This window comes from Dryas octopetala, chromosome 3 (genome assembly GCF_963921425.1).
Source record: "Dryas octopetala chromosome 3, drDryOcto1.1, whole genome shotgun sequence".
Taxonomy (NCBI): Eukaryota; Viridiplantae; Streptophyta; class Magnoliopsida; order Rosales; family Rosaceae; genus Dryas; species Dryas octopetala.
The window spans coordinates 11,317,415-11,336,135 of record NC_141368.1 but is presented as its reverse complement, the minus strand read 5'-3'; the positions used below and the strand labels follow the sequence as shown (position 1 = coordinate 11,336,135).

Sequence of the window (18,721 nt, the reverse complement as noted above, 5' to 3'; positions counted from 1 at the left end):
ACAAGTAATGTGTGGTGGTATTAAAAACATAGCAATGTACTATTTATACCCATCCAATGATCCAAATGTTCTTTTATTCTTGTTTGGTATGTTGGTCATCCAAATCCAAGTATTACCTGCCTATTACCTTGATTCAAAGCTGGTCATAGTCTGCTATTGAGTTGTGGGGAGTGTGCTTGGGTTTCATAGTTATTGGATAATTGTATATGCAGAAAACATCATGGATGTATTTACACACCCAGCTAAGCTATTTAAACATGTATCTACACAAACCTATGGATATAAAGCCAAACAATTAGCAAACCTATGAGGTTTGTACACTATATAGAAACAAGGGAGTCTTACAGAGTAAAAAGAATAAAGAACTTCTTTTAGTTTGCCAACAAAGAACTTCACAGATCAAAAAAGAATAAAGAACTTCAATCGATATCCATGGTGCATCATCAAGAAATCTTGAGTGGTCAAAATTTGTTAAAATATCTCAACTAACTTGCTCTACCAATCAAGAAACTCACACTCAATGAGTTGAGATATTAACACAATAACAAAGGAACAAATTCGACTACCCTTATAACAAGTTGCATGAAAGGCACAATGAGCTTGCACATTTGGAGATAATATGTCATTGCATTTTTTGGTAAAAGAACTTCATTCCTAGTACATGTTACACATGGATGATGTCTAAAAGAGAAATAAACTGTACCCATGTTTTTGCTTATTCTAACTCCTAGCAAGTCAGTTCAACTACTTAATATGACTGAACTAACATGTGTATAACTTGCTGAATATTTTTTTTTTTTTTTTGGCCACTAACTTGCTGAATATTAGACAAGCATGACTAGGCTTAAATCACAATGACAACTTAATGCTGAATTTTGGACTAACAGGTCCCAACACAGAGAGGACTAGATTGTGGTTTGAAAGACAAACTCCCTTCGGCAGGCCTGCTGTAAGCGATGAAGCAAATCATCCTCGGTTATCACAATGCTGAACATCTAAATAAGATATGATGATTATAATCTATCTATTTAGTGTGTTTTGATCCAAACTTTGAACAGCTGTCAAGTAAATTATCTGCATGCGCCTTGAATTGATGTCAAGATTTCCAACAACAAGCATCAAAGTCAAGGCTTTAATCTCTTGAAAAACCTACCACCTTTCATTCCCACTCCAGTCTCAGCAAGACTTGATGACAAGAGAGATCTGGAATTTGGTCGCCATTTCAACTCTTTAAGTACAGAAAATAAGGATGCCAAGGCAGGAGTAACTTCACTGTCCTTTATATTGTTACATGATATTACTCTAAGCCTTTGAAGCTCTTTCCAACAAAGAATTACTGACTCCAGACCTCCCGTTGTCAGCAATGAGCATCCTTCCAAAGAAAACAGCTTCACCCTCCTATGAGGAGAAAAAAAGGGTAAAAATATTATAAACAACAAGGGTCAATGTATATGTGTTATTTAACATATATCTCATGTTAAACAATGCATCAATTGTCATACTTCTCTACTCAGCCAACATTTGTTAGGAAGACCCAGCTCAACATATGGATAGTGATACATTCAACCCAAAAAGGAAAAAGGTCCTAATCACGAATGCAACACCCTGTTTCGCAAGTTCACATGGGCATTATTTATGGCCTCAAAGTAAGCAATAAAAAAAAAATAGAAGATGAAGGCACAAAGCACAAAGTTCTCAACAACTCACAAGAAAATTTAGAATAATCTCTGCAAGCAACCAAACGGATTTTAATTTATATCCACAACCAGCAGTAATGTCAGATAAAAAGAGTCTATATGCCTCAAATGCTACTACTTCAAGATGTATCAATTGTTATGGAACTTTGACTAGCAATATCTCTATTTGGCTATGACTATAAGATCCACGAAGGCAAGTCAGAAAACGTACTTCTCTTCGTACAATAAACTATTGTTCAACCATATCTTTTTTCGTGGTATATTTATTTAAAGATCTTCATAAGTTTCCACGTAATGAATAGAATCATGCATGCTATATCTGTTCCAAGTCTCAACTTTTCTGAGAACTTATTCCGCTTTCACTGTTTCTAAGTATCCCATGTCACTTTATGGAAATCCCCGCGCATGAAAAAATTGAAAAATAAATTGCAGTATAACTTGTAGTAGGAAAAGCATTATATCATATAAGTCTGAAATTATACCAAATTGGTATTCGCCAACTCGTCAAATAACAAATATATTCATTAAACCTATGACGTAGGACATCTTTCTGAAATCTAATTGTAGGACTTTTACGCTTCTAGGATTGTCAATTGGACTGGGTTAGTCTGAAGTCCAGTTTTCTCTTTTGACTGAGCTTCATTTGAGTTCAAACTGATCTCGAACTAGACTTATATCAAACCTACATAAATGCAGACCAAACTATACTATTCTAAAAATTATATACAAGTATTATATTTAGACCATTCTAACAAAGGCTTACGTTTTTACTTTTTAGAATGATTGTTAAGCTGGCGTTCTCTTGCTTCGAGATTGTGAATTAAAGTCACAGGGTTTGGTCAACCAATAAAAAAAGTCACAGGGTTTGCAATATTTTATTAAAAGCAACAAAAACTTTATACACCCACTTTGTATGGAGACTAATCCAAACTTGGCACGAAACCTGCAATATACGGCTCGCCGTTTTTGATCTAAAACTCTAGGTCCAAAGAAGCCAAGCTGAGCTCAAACTCAACTACTTGTACGCCAAGCTGGCCTTGGCAAGGCCTTAACTCGATTCGGCTGGCCCCATCAATAAGCCTACATGCTTGGGATGGTGAGTGAGAAACAATTAGGTTTATGGGTCTAAAGTTTAAAAAGATAAGGAGACAAGGGTTGTTCGGGGTGGAGAAGCAATTACAAATTTGTTATGATAACACAGTAGACAACCATAACTTTATTAATACACTAAGCAACCATGCCTTCATTAGAAAAACAATCAAAATTCCTTTAATTGAACTTTATGTAGTTAGAGAACAATGAGATATATTAACAGACCAAAATTTCCTCCTTATTCTCATAAAGTTTCTTAGTTCAGATACAAATTTGATACCAGACTCCATATCGTGCAACATTCAAAACCATGTAGCTTTATTGAAGAATTTTAAAATTTTGGAGGTAATTGAGTTTAGGCCCATCAAGTTAACAATTCAACCACACATTAAAACATTAGAGTCGACAATTCAGAATAGCTCATAAATTCCTTGCATTACCTCCTGAATATGATTATATGGAAGGAATTATAAGGTATCAATTCACATCATAAAAATGAGTCTCATAAAGGAATTAAGTGAAGCTATTTGAGATATTCCGATATTTGGCATTACTACAAGGATCAGGTGCCTAGATCAAACATCATGGACATGGAGGCCAGAAAAATAATTGTACGTAATGATTTTCGTTTTTTGATGTGAAACATAAATTTCACCAAAGAAAGGGTACACAACAGTAAACAAGAAGTCCACCAGAACACAAAGCTATTCTAAACACCTAAAAGAGGAACTCTACATCAGGTAGGATACAGCAACACATCAAAAAACCCCAAACTAAAACCACTAAATTACAGCTGCTTTCCAATATGATAGAATAACAGAGAATGAAGAATTCCTGAACTCCAAAGATACAGATGCCCATAAAGAAGCTCAAAAGCAAACCCAAATACAGATTCCCGTAATGCTTTTCTTATTCATGGAAGCTAGTCACATTTACTTAGTTAACCTTGGATGATTGGATTAGACAAAGCCTGCAACTTAGTAAAGAAGACAAAGGTACGACAAGATAGTGGAGTCCCAAAGATTTGAGATGGGCATTCCCTAGGCAGTTGTAGCCTTAGAGGCAGAGGATTTCTTACAAGTTCAATTCAGATCTTTAGCTAGAAGAGCTAACAATAAATGGATGATTCTAAATCTAAAATCAATTAATCAGTTCCCGGAAATTAGAGCCTGAATAAAGGTTTATTTCCTATACCATACTTTCCTAATCATCTTTTATGCAAACAGCATTGACAGTACATAAACAAAAATCATAACAAATTTGCACACTAACAATGCAAAAGTCAGACAGCGCACAAATCTAATCAGTAAGTTTTTGTTTTTTTGGTCTGAATCTAATCAGTAAGTTAAGTTTAACATATCTCACTTATCCTCCTATCAATTTACATATAAGTTTGTAATCAATATCAGCCAACCAATAGAGATAATCACAAATGGAAAGAATTTCCCGTACCTACAAATACTCGCAAATTCAAATACTTCATCCACCAACCCCCAACAATCCTGCAAAATAACATCCCTAACAGCCTCACAAACCGAGAACAATGCTTTCACACCATCCTTGTCCCGCACATGACACCGCAGCAAATGCAACTCCTCAATGGTGGGACAAGACCCCAAATGCTCATCCAGGCCGGGGCTCGAATCAATGCTCTTGCAAGACTGAAGCCTCAAAGTCTTCAAATTTCCACAAAACGACAGCGCAGCCAACCACCCACCATCCATCCTATGATCATTGAGAGTCAATTCCTCAAGCATTTGGCAACACTGCCCAATTGCCTTAATCCCATCATAGCTCCCTTCACACCCACAAAGCTCAAGCTTCACTAACCTCCTACACCCTTGAGCTAAAATGGTCAACCCAATATCCGAAATCAGAGCGCTGTAAAACCAATCAATGCAACCAATCAATTTCACAATCTGCAAGTTCTTACATGCATTAATCCCCTTCAATGCGAAGTCCCCAACACAATGTAGCTCCAATTCCTGCAGTGTTGGACACTCCTCAGCAATGCTCAACAACCCATTTTCGCTCGCACCTATAAGCGCTATCCGGCGCAAATTGGGGTACGACCCAGCAAGCAATCTGAGCCCACCGTCCACCACACTGTGCTTCAACACATCACTCTCTTCAATAAACCCATCTGGGCCGAAAAGCGAATCTATGTAAATCGACAACGCCTTCCGGGTCACAATAATCCCCGAATTTCTGGGCGACCGAATGCAAGCATGGACAATATCAACATCAGTGAGATTTGGGAACCGGGCAAAGACCCGACCCGAGTCCAAAAACCCCCAATTGAACACCTTCACGGACTTCACCAAGCGGCCATGGAGGTAGAGCCAGCGCTTGCAGACAAGTGAATTGGAGAGGTATTGGGAGATTGGGAGCTTGGAGAAGATTGAGAGGAGGAGCTCATCAGAGAGAAGAGAGGTGGAATCGGTTACAAGAGGGTCTAGGCTAAGGGACTGGAATGCAGAGAGGTCAGGCTCAGAGTGAGGAGAAGGTGAAGCAGTGGAGGGAGAGAGAGATTGACAATGGTGGTTTGAAAGCTGCATCTTGACGAGAACATGCTTGAGAACTTGGTCTGGGAGGCTCAGAGGCCTTGGCCTCTTCAAAGCTGATAACTTTGTTAGGTGAGAGGTGTTGTTGTCTCTCTCTGGTGGTGAATATGACATTTATTTTAAGCTGCTTAGAGAATAGAGACAAACACAACTCTCAGTAAATAAGGGTTAGGGTTTCCAAAAATCTAATCTTTATGCAATCTCTCTCTCTCTCTCTCTATCTCTCCCTCTCTCTGTCTCTCTCTAGATTCTGAAAAAAGATTAGATTTTTTTTGTTTTTGTGGATATATAAGAGAGAGAGAGAGAGGATGATTCTGTTATCCAGTGCGGCGCAATCCACGGTTGAGCATGAGTTTGACTTATCACATTATGTTGGGTTGTAACTTTGATGACGTGGAGTGATGCCATTTGGGGGTAGAGGTGTGAGTGTGTGGAGTGGTTTGCGGAGGATTGTTGATTTTTGTTGTTGATAGGGTGGAAATGATTATCAAATGAGGCCCTGTGGCCCTATGTTTCAGGGGATGATAAGTTCGAGAGTATCATTTTGCTTAAAAGCTCTAAATTTTGTCTCATTTAAGATTTAAGTTGTAACCGCTAACCAAGTTTGGCTCCCTTTGGAAAGTACAATTCAACACCCCTACCAGGCTACCATAATGGAAAGTACACCACAATTACCCTTTTTTTCTTTATGGATTGACATGCTGTCAAAGTGAATGGATGACATTATTAAGTAAGTGCAAGAATCGAATTTTATCATCAGTGTAGATGTAAGTTATGTAACCGTAAAAAGAGATTAGTATTATGTCACTTAAATTAAAAGTCTGTTACAAAATTATTATAATTAAATTCAAATTAATATAGTTACTACCAAAAATAATGAGATGATTATATATCAGCACAAAAATAAGGAATTTCATTTATAAGATAAAAACCCCCGACCAATTTAGAAGTGTAATATCATCCTCATTAGGAAGAATATAACTTAAAAAACGAAATTATCATATTTAGAGCAATCTTCCATTTTATTTTTGTCCCAAGAGGAGTATAGACTCCAAGATTGATAAAACAATGTCTATCGACCAAAAATAAAAGTAGTTTTGGTAGTAGTCCTTCCAAGAGCCTTCCCTTCTTAAAAAATAAATAGAACCTTTCCAAAAATTTGTCAAACACTCTACTCTTTAGGCTATAATAATAGTCCTACAATGCAGTCAATGACTTTTTTTTTTCTTTGATCTGGGCAGACAATAACTTTTGGGTGTAGGAAAAGTAAAAAATAAGGGAGTGATAATTGATAAATGACAATATATATGATGTGGACTTAATTTAAGAAGTCAAGCAAAAAACTCACCAATTAGAATTACGAATGTAACCTGTAACACTAGTAAATCACGGGCTCCTTAAGGGTGAAAAGCATTGATGTGGTACCAGTTGAGAATCTTTCAACATAAACATCAAGTTAGTTTCAACTTAAGAAGTGGACTTTAGACTTGAAATTGTTGCATGCCTTTGATGCATGTTTTGGTACGTTATGTGCTAAATGTGATGAGTCGTTGTTAGTTATTGATTGTAGCCTATCTTGCCTGTAATGTATCGATGATTTGGAGTTTGCTTAATATAATTATGTATAAAAGAAAAATTATGGAGAGTCCTTTATTTGGGAGACCCATATTTCTTTCAGAATTAATTTTATGTTCAATTGATGAGAGGTTTGTCATTGGGAAAAAAAAAAAAAAAAATTCTATCACGATGTTTACATTTTATGTGCCTATTTCACTCATTATGTGCCTCTTTCACTAATCACATATTCACATGAAAAAGATAAGACAATAGATGTATTGTTATATGGAAGTTTTACGTACTCCTACCCTAAACTAGAACTAGGCGTTGAATTTGAGCCTTCTTAATATGGTGGGCTTTTAGGATTATCACAATAAACCGTATTGGGCTTGACAAGTTTGAATGAGGCTAGTACGGGTACAGGCCTGAAATGATCCATATGGACCTAGAGGGCATTATAGTTTTTTCAACCGTTGCTTATACACATGGCGAGAGTAAACCAATCTTGGTCCCACAATAACATCTCAATCATTAGATTAGATGCAAACGATTTTAGATACAACATACATCAATTACACTTATCAGGCTCATTTAAATTAACAATCCAGAGCATAATTCTTAATTAAGGTAAGGTTAGAGGTGACAATTTTTGACACTACATGATAATATGATTCAAACACGATGTGTAGTTAGCGGGTTTGAATTAACTATTTATAGACACGAACACAAATATAACCCGATACGCTAAACACGAATAATAAATAGGTCGGGTTAGTGTCAAGTAGGGCTAGCATTTTGTGTTGATCTATTGATTTCGACCGACTTCCGACCAACGCCGCACTGATCGGTTTGGTGTTCATATGTGAGTTGTCAGTTTCAGTTGGCCAACCGCATCGTTTTGACAAGATCGGGGTCGAAAGCGGTGTGCATAGTACCCCCCTTGAACCACCAAAACATCTGAACCGCTCGCACTGCACCGCCCATCGAATCCAATCAAACTCGCGAAGTCAGTGACCGACTGACTTCGATTCGACGTTGGTCTTGCTGTGTGGCATCCGTCCTCCGTCGGGTCGGTAATCAGCTTCCTCCAATTGGGTCGGTTATCGACCAATTACCACCCTTAGTGTCAAGCAAGTGTAACACGATTATGACACAATAAACACGTTTAACTAGTGTTATATGAAGAAAATTATTAACTTTTCTTGTTTTTTAATATGTTTTGTATGACTCATTATACAATTATAGAGTTATTTTTATTTTTTTTATAAATTTGTTAGTATCATGGTTACATAGATTTTTGTTTTATCAATGATACATAAGTGGTAGTTTTGGTTTAAAAGTAAAGGAAACTATGTTCAAAATTTTAGATCATAAGAAATATGGGTTAGTCCAAAGACAACACAATTATAAACGGATTAGGCTAGAATTGAGTTGTTCACCACGATTGATGAAACAAATTATGTTAGAATTGACTAGGATTTAACACAAACATGAAATAACTTGACAACAACACAACTTACTAACAAGAATTTCCGCCTCTAGTTAAAGATTGAAAGAATGATAGCCCAAAAGCTATATCTGTCATAGCACCAAAGTAATCCTATTTACATGGTCTTTAGTTTTGTGTTTAATGCATACAATTCTTCTTTTTTTTTGGTCTGAATGGCTATTATGAGGAATTAATTTTGAAGGACTGTTTTATAAGAGCCCTTAGATGAATCAAATGACAGATATTTAACCTCATTCATACGCATTTTATTACTCAATAACTCATTTAAATTACAAACTCTTTGAAAGAAAAAAAAAATCACCTAAATCCATTATATTCCTCTACTTGTTTTTGACTACATTCATTGACGAGTTCACCACATATTCTCTTAAGATACATAAAGAAAAATTAAAACTTAACATAAAATAGCCATATGTCATTTGATTAATCTAAGAATTTTTTAAAAATTGTCCCTCGTAATCTCTCATAATTATCCTCTATTATTAGCCGGACTCGTGAAATACAAACCAAATCCTTATAACTATCAGTAGAAGTGAATACAAACAAAATCCATACTCTTTGACCAGAAAAAAAAAAAAAAAAAAAAAATCCATACTCTTTACATATTAACGTGGGTTACGCTTGTCTTTGTAGGTTGGGCCATTGGGTAAATGGATTTGGGCTTCAGCTTTTAGAGAAGTTATTTAATTCCTAGGAAATCTGTTGCTATGGGCTTAATCAATTTAAACAGATTTTTGTGTGAATATCAGAACTAATTAGTTCTCTCATCAGTGGATTATAAATTATTTTTCGTGGGGGGTAAGATGATGATATTTTTAATGTTTATTTTTTAGGAGAGAAAACCTCCTAGTTTTGTGGTGGCATTCAATCTCCCTTTTGTAGAAAGAGGTCTTAAGTTTAAACCTCATGGATTAATCAAAAAAAGCTCCCAAATATTCTCCATATATTTCCCCTATTGAATTTGTCCCGTAACCCAGTTTTTTATGAGAAACCAAAATCTGTCATACAAACATATTATAATATACAAATATATTTTTAATGCTTAGATGATGAGGAATTTAGTTTTCATTATTAGAGTCTAAATTTTGTACTATCAAATATGTTTGTAGAGAAGAACTTACCTGCATCCTAAGGGATGCCAGCTGCTATCCCCAACCCCCCCTCTCTCTCTCTATCTCTCTCCTCTTTTTCTTTTTCTCTCTCTCTCTCTTTTTCTTTCTTTCTCTCTTCCTCTCTCTCTTGTGACACCACCTGTCCCCCTAACACGGGGGCAGGTAAGTTCTTCTCATGTTTGTAACTTTGTATGATAGCCGAACTCGATTTAAAGATCCAATACAATAGATGCTATAATGATTGAAGTGGGTGAATTTGAAAGGGCCAAATTGTTTCGACTCTTTTGAGTGACACAGCTAGCTTTGTCTAGCCGTACAACAGCGACATTGTAACATACACAACATTAAATTAGGAGGTCAAATCGCGGCGGCGGTGGGGAAGTCTCAAGGTATCTAAACTATCTACCTACTATCCATTCGAATAGCATATATTCTATTTTTCTTTATATATTTGATAATTCTTTCTTGGCTGACAACTCTACGTTCCTTCATTTCGCACCACAATTTCACTTTGATATTAATCCTCTCTCTCTCTCTCTCTCTCTCTTATATTCTAGTCCATGTTCATGAATCTCTCATAAAACAAGGCTCTTTCAATTTCTTTTTGTCATTCTCTATCTCTTTTGTTTTTTAACGTGACTCTCTCGTGGATGCAAGACTCTAAAACTATCACATGCAAATCAATCACAATTGCATCACAATTTTAAGATGTGCGTAATAATTAAGGTGGTGCAATAAATGGGGTTTATATATATTCCTTTTAAAAAAAAAAAAGTAATAAGGTGGTTAGTAAATGTGGTCCACCTAAGAAGTTTATTTAGTACTTTGCCTTATCATCATAATGTGTGAAATAAAAGTGTCAAACGAGCCGGGTTGACATAAGGACGATATGAGTATGACACAAATAAATGGGTCGGATCGGGTTGAAATTTTTAGCCTATCTAGCATGACATGGGCCAAACACAATATGAGCACGAACATGAAATGAGCCTAAACTATGCACTGTTTAGCATTGTTTTTTTAGTTTTTAAAAAACTTTTCAACAAGGAAATTCAATTTTTCAAGCAAATTAAACAATGTCAATATTTAATTATAATAAAGAAAAAATATCATAATATTAGTTTTCTATTGTACCCTAAATAAAAAGAAACAAAAAAGCCCATGGGCCCGCTCGTTTAAGGAACAACAAAAACACAGCACAAGCACGAATGGGTCGCGAGTTATGGCCGGCTGTGCTAGGCCTAGGTCTTAGCTATATAGGTCGGCACGAGCACAACACAAAAGCATGATGGGTCCAACTTAAACGGGCCAGCCTGGCTCGACCCATTTGACACCTCTAGTGTGAAATATAAAATCTCACATTAAGAAATAAAGCATAGCTTACATAACAAAATCTAAAGTATTGAGCCTCTCTACTTATTTCAATTGGTTTTAGGTTGGAAGCTCACATTTCTTTATAGTATCAGAATAGGCAACACACGTGTTAGGCTCAACGACCACACGTGATCCCACCTATGTCACCCAAAAGTTATCAACGTGTTTGGCTTGAATGGCTCTATACGTGAGAGAATATGTTGAGAGTAATATTTCACATTGGAAGTAAAGCGCCTTGAGTATTGGGACTCTCCACACCAATTGGTTTGGAGTAGGATGCTCCAATTTCTACATCAAACAACATATACAAAAATGTTCTTTTGAGGAACAAATTTTGAGCAACTGTTAGGACATTGGATAATCACCTTTGGATTAAATGTGTAATCTCCTACATAGATAACTCATTAACTTGCTGTATTTGATCAAACCACTGAGTATAATAAGTTCTTATATATAGTTTTTCAAAATTTGTCTCTTAGAAGAATAGGACTGACAAGGGAATTAGCAGCTTTCTTTTAAATACTAAATAATAGTTGATCCCTCTTCCATGAACCTGCTTATATATTTTATTTTTGCTTGAACTTGAGATCTAACTATGTACAAAACTCGCATCAATGAGTATATAGAGGAAATTATTAATTAACTGGTGATATTTTTAGTGTTTTAGAAATGTTTAATACTATATTTGTCTATTAACTTGATCATAATCAGTAGAGGTGAACCTTGGGTCGGGTCAACCTGAGCCCCCCGAACCGAACCTGATGTTTGAACCCATGTGGGAGAGTTTGAAAAAGTCAAAACCCGCCCTAACCCAAACCTGATCTCAACCCGAATTTTTTGGGTTGGGCTTAAGTAGAGATCATGCCCGCCCTAGCCTGAACCTGAGCCCAAATTCCGAACTCGATTTGTATTAGTTTTATAATATAATTTATATATTAGATTACATTTTAGTTTAAATTTGTAATATAATATTTAGTTTATATATTGTTATTGAAGAGGAACTAGAGATTTTAAAGGAGCTCAAAATATGTATTCTATTTTATATATTTTTATACATTTTTGTGTAGAATAAAACCTAAACTGTGGTGTTTGATAGCAATATATATGGTTGTGATGTTATTATTATTTTCTCTTTATATATGTTGAGGTCTTGAAGGTATTACTTTGTTTTATTTTAACCCAGTTGATATTTGAAGGTTTGAACTATAATGCTTGATTAATTGAGGTAATTGTATTATACTTTTATCAATATATATATTTTTTTTCACAAAGTTAAAACCAACCTGTTCTTTAATTTTGCGGGTTAAGTCTAACTAAGAAAATTGGGCAACCTGAACCCAACCCGAATTGAGATTGGGTTGTGTTAGGTTCACTTATTTACAACCCGCCTAAACCCAAACCTGAGCCCGAACCTGAAACCAAAAAATAAAGCATGGGTTGAACTTGGATTGACCTTTCAACTCGCCTGAGTTGCACCTCTAATAATTAGTTAGATGTTTTAAAATATCTTTGAATTGATACTTAAAAAATAGACACTCCTACAATGCAACGTAAACTCCACAATATCCCTTAAATAAGGTTAAGAAACTCCTCAATAAAAATTTCTGTATGAAAATAGTACAACATACATTATCTCATATTACTATTTCTTGTAGGATCCAAATTCTCGATCTGCTTGTTTTTTTGTGCTTCATTTTTTATTTTAGTTATGTAATTATTATCTAATAGTACAGAGTAAATGATAGAATGAATTTATAATACATTTTGAATGCGAATGAATGAATTTATAACACGTTTTGAATGGGAAAGTTACGTTATCCTTTTATTTATAGTAATGCACGGTTATAATTAAAAAAAGAAAAGACAAGAAGAGCACTTGATCTAACTTCTTCCTTTTGAAAGTCCGCCTCCAATTTATTATTTTAGTATCTGCACAATAAAGTAGTCCATCAGACATTTCCTTTCCACGCTATAATTAGGCGGCCCCAGGCCCTATCTTTCATATCTCTCATTCTCATCTCTTTTCTCAATCTGAAACACTCATAGCTTGGAGCCACCCGCCCTGTCTTAGATTTACAGGAATACAAAACACATACAAATCATCAACAATAACAAGTTCAAAACAATTGCAGTCATTTCTCTCTCAAAAATCAAAAGAATGAACCAGTGTGTTCCCAACTGGGATATCGATGACACTACTACTCCACCTTTTCCTAGGCTCTCTCCCCGCTCCCACTCCAATTCCACTGCACCTGATGTCCCCATGTATACCCTTCTCTCTCTCTCTCTCTCTCTCTCTCTCTCTCTCTCTCTCTCACTCTCATATTATTTAATCAAACTTAATAAAGATTAAGTTAAATATATATATGTAAGTTGTACAGGTTGGACTATGAAGTGGCAGAGCTGACATGGGAAAACGGCCAACTAGCCATGCACGGCTTAGGTCCACCGCGCTTGCCACCTGTCAAGCCATTTTCAACCGCTTCCTCACCGCCTTCCAAGTACACCACCGCCACCACCACATGGGTCGACAAGCTGCCGCTCAATATCCCACGCGCGTGTGGCACACTTGAGTCCATAGTTAACCAATCCGCCGCCACCGCCGCCGTGGATCATCACCAACTAGTGACCTGGTTCGATAACCACCGCGCAACCCCCGCCGCTGTTGCTCCCGCTGCAGCCCCTTCCACCACCGTGGCCATGGACGCTTTGGTCCCTTGCAGGAACCAAAACGACGACCCTAGCAGCACTCCGATCATAGACTCCCTATCTGTGCCGGTATCAAAAGTCTTCAGCACTCGAGTGGAGCAGGCCACTCGAGTAGGGTCCTACAGCGGCGGCGCTGGTAAAGGTACCAGCGTCGCTGCTGCTGCCACTCAGAACGAGGACATCCTCTTCCCCAAAAAGCAGACGAGCATGGCACGTGTCCCCGCCACGCCGGAGTGGACCAGCAGCAGGTCCCCGAGCGTGAGCGGTACTGCCACGTTTGGGATCGACAGCTACCATGTCACGCTTGACACGAAGACAAGCGACCATGACTCCGTTTGTCACAGTACACCACAGGCAATAATTAACTCCCTCATTAATTAATTTAATTTCTCTGTAAATTAATGCCATGCATATTAATTATAATTTGCTCGTTATATTAATTCATTTGTTAATTTTATTTTATTTCCTGAAGAGGAATGGAGGTGATGAAGAGGACAGAAAGAAGAGAAGTACCGGAAAATCCTCAATTTCTACTAAAAGGAGTAGGGCTGCTGCTGTACATAACCAATCTGAACGCGTATGTTATTTTATTAAACTGTGAATGAATTAAATAATTAAACATATTTAATTTGTTTTAGTCAATCAATGATTAGGATGATTTTGAGATGGAAGAGAATATATAGAAAAGAAATCTCTTCCAAAAAGAATATATATATATATATATATATAGAAAAGAAATAGATAACCTTGTAAACATATGATTGGATCGGGGAAACCCAGTGGATCCCAGTCTCTGAGTAGGTGATGATGGATAACAGTAAAACAGTCCAAGGATAGAAATATATATTTGACTTCGAATATAATTCGGATTCAAGTTAATATTGGGGAGGTGGGGGCATGTTTCGTAATTATAGCAATACTTTTTCTAATAATCGATTCTCTTACTTTTTCGTTTTTCATTCAGAAGAGGAGAGATAAGATCAACCAAAGGATGAAGACGCTGCAGAAACTGGTCCCAAATTCCAGTAAGGTATGAATGTTCCACTATTGGGTTTTGTGCTATTTCTATGGTTTTATTTTTATGAAATAATATATATATTTTTATAGAATAATGTTAAAGGTACCAAATTAAAGAAATTTCGAATAATATTAATGGGGTAACAGTATTATTTGTTATATTTGATACACACTCATAAATTAATGTTATAATAAATACTAATTATCGAATAATTTCTAATCTCACAATAGGAATAAGAGTTCGACTATTATCTATTCATGTGTGTTGTATCTCATAGAAAGATACCAATTATGAGTTCATATTTCACCTTTTGTACTCATTCGTAGGGAGCTATGATCGATAGGCATATTGGCTAGCTAGCTATTGACAAAATATTTGCCACTTCAGGGTATACATTGGTTTAAACATGCAGTTTGATTTCTAAGCAGACATATATGCATGGCTGCCAAATATCCTTAAATATTGTGGTCCAAAACTATATTTACATTAAATGGTTGTGGGTATTTTTGGTGAATTCAATGATCCTAGTCCACACATACATTTTGCAAAACCAAGGTACAATTCGACAGGAGGTTGTTCACTATGGGGGACAGCTACCTGCTCCCACATAAATCTTTCTAAACTGGTAGGCCGGGCCTAATGCCTTTGTGTTTGTCCCAAATAAGTAGTAAGTTAGTAACTTCTAATATTAATCTACCATGTGTACATAGGTGTAACGTACTTTGTAACAAAAAAAAAAAAAAGTTGCAAAAATAAAGAACTTATGATAAAACCTATGTGAATGTTTCTCAAGTACATAAAGTACTAGCATATATATATATATATCGAGATTGCATGTGACCATTAATTTTGTGATATATCCTTTGCTTTACAATTGGTGCAGACTGATAAGGCTTCAATGCTGGATGAAGTGATTGAATATTTGAAACAACTGCAAGCTCAAGTCCAAATGATGAGTAGAATGAACATGCCAGCCATGATGTTGCCCATGGCCTTGCAACAACTTCAAATGTCTATGATGGCCCCAAGAAATATGGGTATGGGTATTGGAATGGGAATGGGAATGGGGATGGACATGAACACTATTGGCCTCCCCAACATCACTGGAACCCCTCCGATTCTTCACCCATCCGCGTTCATGCCCATGGCTTCGTGGGATGGCTCCGGCACCGGCAACAGGTTACAAGCTCCTTCAGCGGCAGCAATGCCCGACCCCTTGTCCGCATTCCTTGCATGCCAATCACAGGTAGGTTTTTGTATAATTAATTGGAGTGTGTATGCATATGTACATATATATAGTAATATATTCTTTCTTAATTATCAATTATATTTCATATTTAATACCTAAACTTTGACCATTGTCTTAATGTGGTACTTAAACTTTTATTTGTCCCAATTAAGTACTTGAACTTTTATTTTGTGTCTAATAGGTACCAAAATGAATTTCTATTAAAATTATCAACAAAAGTTAGGGACAATATAGTCAAAGTATATTTTAATTATTTTCTTTATATGTTTAAAATTATTAAAAAAAAAACACACAACAAACAAAAAAAATAAAAAATTATAATTAAAATATAAATTTTTTGAAGTGACTATATTGCCCCTAACTTTTATTGACAATTTTAACATAAATTCATTTTGGTACCTATTAGATATAAAATAAAAGTTTAGGTACTTAATTGGGACAAATAAAAGTTTAGGTACCACATTAAGACAATGGTCAAAGTTTAGGTACTAAATATGAAAAAAACCCTTTTTATATTCAGGTGATAATAACACTTCTTAATTTTTCTTTTCCTTTTCTCACTGAGCTTCATATATACACATACATATATATATATAAATTTTTTTTTTTCATTTTCATTTTCATTTTCTATTTTTAAACATATCTAACTGACTTGGATTTGGAGAATGATCTGATTGATTTGCACATGCAATATTAATTAATGTAGTACAAACTTTTTTGCAGCCTATCACCATGGATGCTTACAGCATGATGGCTGCTATGTATCAGCAATTTCATCAACCACCAGCATCTAGTTCCAAGAGCTAATTAAACTTTAATATTCATGCTCGATATCCATAGATATGGATCGGACTATGTTGCTGGCTAGCTATAGTGTATATGATTGGTTTTTTTTTTTTTTTTTTTTTGTGGGAATATTGAATATATTTTTTACTCAAGGAATTATATTAATTTATAGTTTTTTTTGTTGGTTCAAAACGAATGAAATTAATTTACAGGTTCTCAATATTGTTGGATTTCTTGATTCAATGACGTGTTTATCAGTTTATGTAGCAGCTCGAACTTTGTGTATGCCATATATAGCGACACCTACCTTGATATTATTTAAGATTTTAATCTTTGTATTGATAGAATTAGAGCATCCAACTCAAAACCAATTAGTAATGAGTGAAGAGGCCCAAGACTTATAAGCTCTAGTTTTCCGATGTAAAACATTGCTCTACATTACTCTCAACACACCCCCGCATGTGTGGCGAGATTTTGAGCCTTACACGTGAACAAATTGTATTGGGTACCGTGAGAGTACGTGTGACCGTTGGGCCTTACACGCGGATAACCAAGTTTTGATACCATGATAGAATTAGAGCATCCAACCCAAAACCAATTGGCAATGGGTGGAGAGGCCCAAGACTTATAAGCACATATACTAAGCTCTAGTTTTCCGATGTGAGACATTGTTTCACATTACTCTCAACATGTATCTCGGGTGTGTTAAAAATGCTGAATACTTCCAAAATAGATTAAGTCATTGGTTTAGTAAAATGGTTGGATCAAAGTATTTAGACTTTTTATTATAAATTGTCCCTCAATTTTCACCCAAATTTTAATTTGGTCGTTAAAATGCATTTTCATGTAGTCCTTCATTTATACTACTACATATCAATATTGTCTTTTCGTTGTATTCCGTAGAAAATTGTCATGTGCAATGAATGTGATCCTTTTTCAAGGAAAAATGGTCTTTACACGTCCCATAACCACAAAAAAGACCCAATAAATTTTTTGTCACTCTTTAATTCCAAGTTTACCCTTAAAATAATACAAAAATAATTAAAAAAGACAAAAGAAAAAATAACCATCACCGATTGGAGTCTCAACATTAAAAAAGGTTTTGTGCACACATATATGTGACCAATTTTTATGGCAATTCAAATAAAATTGAACAAAAGGGCAACATTAATGTATGATGGTAACTATGATAGACCACACATGAGTGAAAATGCACTTTAAAGACCAATTAAATTGATATTTTGGTTAAAATTAATGGACCATTTGTGATAAAAAGCCAAGTATTTGAATACACAACAGAAAAAAGATAGTCAATTTAAAATTTTTCATAAAAGATCAACCTCAAGGTTACAGTAGTACGTTTAGGCTAACCTTGAAGAACAAATACAAGACTCAAAATACAAAAGAGTCGAATAAAGGATTTCAAAACCATACAAACAGTATTTCAAAAACAGAGAAAGCTAAGTAAATAAGTGAGGGCCAACTCTAGAACATAGAATAAGAATCACTAAAACAGGAACCAACTTAGGAAACAGGTGAATGAGAATCACTATAATAAAGCAGGAAGTTGAGAAGTCCTATAATGCTAATTCGAGTGGCCTCCATCCAAATTCGTTTTTTTACCATGCCTTGTTCTTATGAATAAGCCCAACAACAAGAAACAAGAAAAAATAGGGGGTAAGCATACGTTCATAGCTTCCTGGCCCTCAAGGAACCCTATCCAAGTTTGACATTTTCGCAAATGTTAAGATCCATTTTGGAAAACCCTTAAATCACAATGCACAATCAAAATCTTAGGCTATAATATTTAAGAACGAAAATAGTTATTATACTCACACATCTTTCACAAAGATTTATTCAAATGGGAGTGCTTGAGAATCATATATGATGGCCAAAATCAGACTGGGCCAACTACTCTCATCGAAACGAATGTCTAGTATTAATGTAGCAAGAGTATCCATTAAAATACTACCCCTCCAAAGGTTTAGGAGACCAAAACCCAATGTCATTCTCAAACATAACGGCCCCTTCTTAGGTCATCCAAAAATTGTAA

General features: G+C 35.6%; 2 protein-coding genes across 2 annotated transcripts; one reads left to right on the top strand and one right to left on the bottom strand.

The window, feature by feature from the left end:
• Positions 1–988: 988 nt before the first annotated feature.
• On the bottom strand, positions 989–5,533 carry LOC147290866 (F-box protein At5g51370-like). Its single transcript, XM_086236807.1, has 2 exons — positions 4,242–5,533; positions 989–1,398 (listed from the first exon to the last, which is right to left on the bottom strand). Exons 1-2 carry the CDS (start codon positions 5,465–5,467, stop codon positions 1,125–1,127), a joined length of 1,500 nt encoding a protein of 499 aa, XP_086092933.1. The 5' UTR covers positions 5,468–5,533; the 3' UTR covers positions 989–1,124.
• A 7,315-nt stretch (positions 5,534–12,848) lies between these two features.
• UNE10 (basic helix-loop-helix (bHLH) DNA-binding superfamily protein) lies at positions 12,849–16,996 on the top strand. The gene is made up of 6 exons (XM_086236561.1): positions 12,849–13,171; positions 13,288–13,969; positions 14,088–14,192; positions 14,580–14,645; positions 15,517–15,879; positions 16,606–16,996. Exons 1-6 carry the CDS (start codon positions 13,065–13,067, stop codon positions 16,687–16,689), a joined length of 1,407 nt encoding a protein of 468 aa, XP_086092687.1. The 5' UTR covers positions 12,849–13,064; the 3' UTR covers positions 16,690–16,996.
• Positions 16,997–18,721: the final 1,725 nt, after the last annotated feature.

Bases quoted from the DNA above. Each gene is read 5' to 3' on its own strand.
- LOC147290866 (XM_086236807.1), bottom strand. From the start codon at position 5,467: ATGTCATATTCACCACCAGAGAGAGACAACAACACCTCTCACCTAACA. The intron at 1,399-4,241 runs GTACGGGAAATT...TTCTCCTCATAG, and splicing joins GAATTTGCGAGTATTTGTAG to GAGGGTGAAGCTGTTTTCTT.
- UNE10 (XM_086236561.1), top strand. From the start codon at position 13,065: ATGAACCAGTGTGTTCCCAACTGGGATATCGATGACACTACTACTCCA. The intron at 13,172-13,287 runs GTATACCCTTCT...TAAGTTGTACAG, and splicing joins ACTGCACCTGATGTCCCCAT to GTTGGACTATGAAGTGGCAG. The intron at 13,970-14,087 runs GCAATAATTAAC...TATTTCCTGAAG, and splicing joins TTTGTCACAGTACACCACAG to AGGAATGGAGGTGATGAAGA.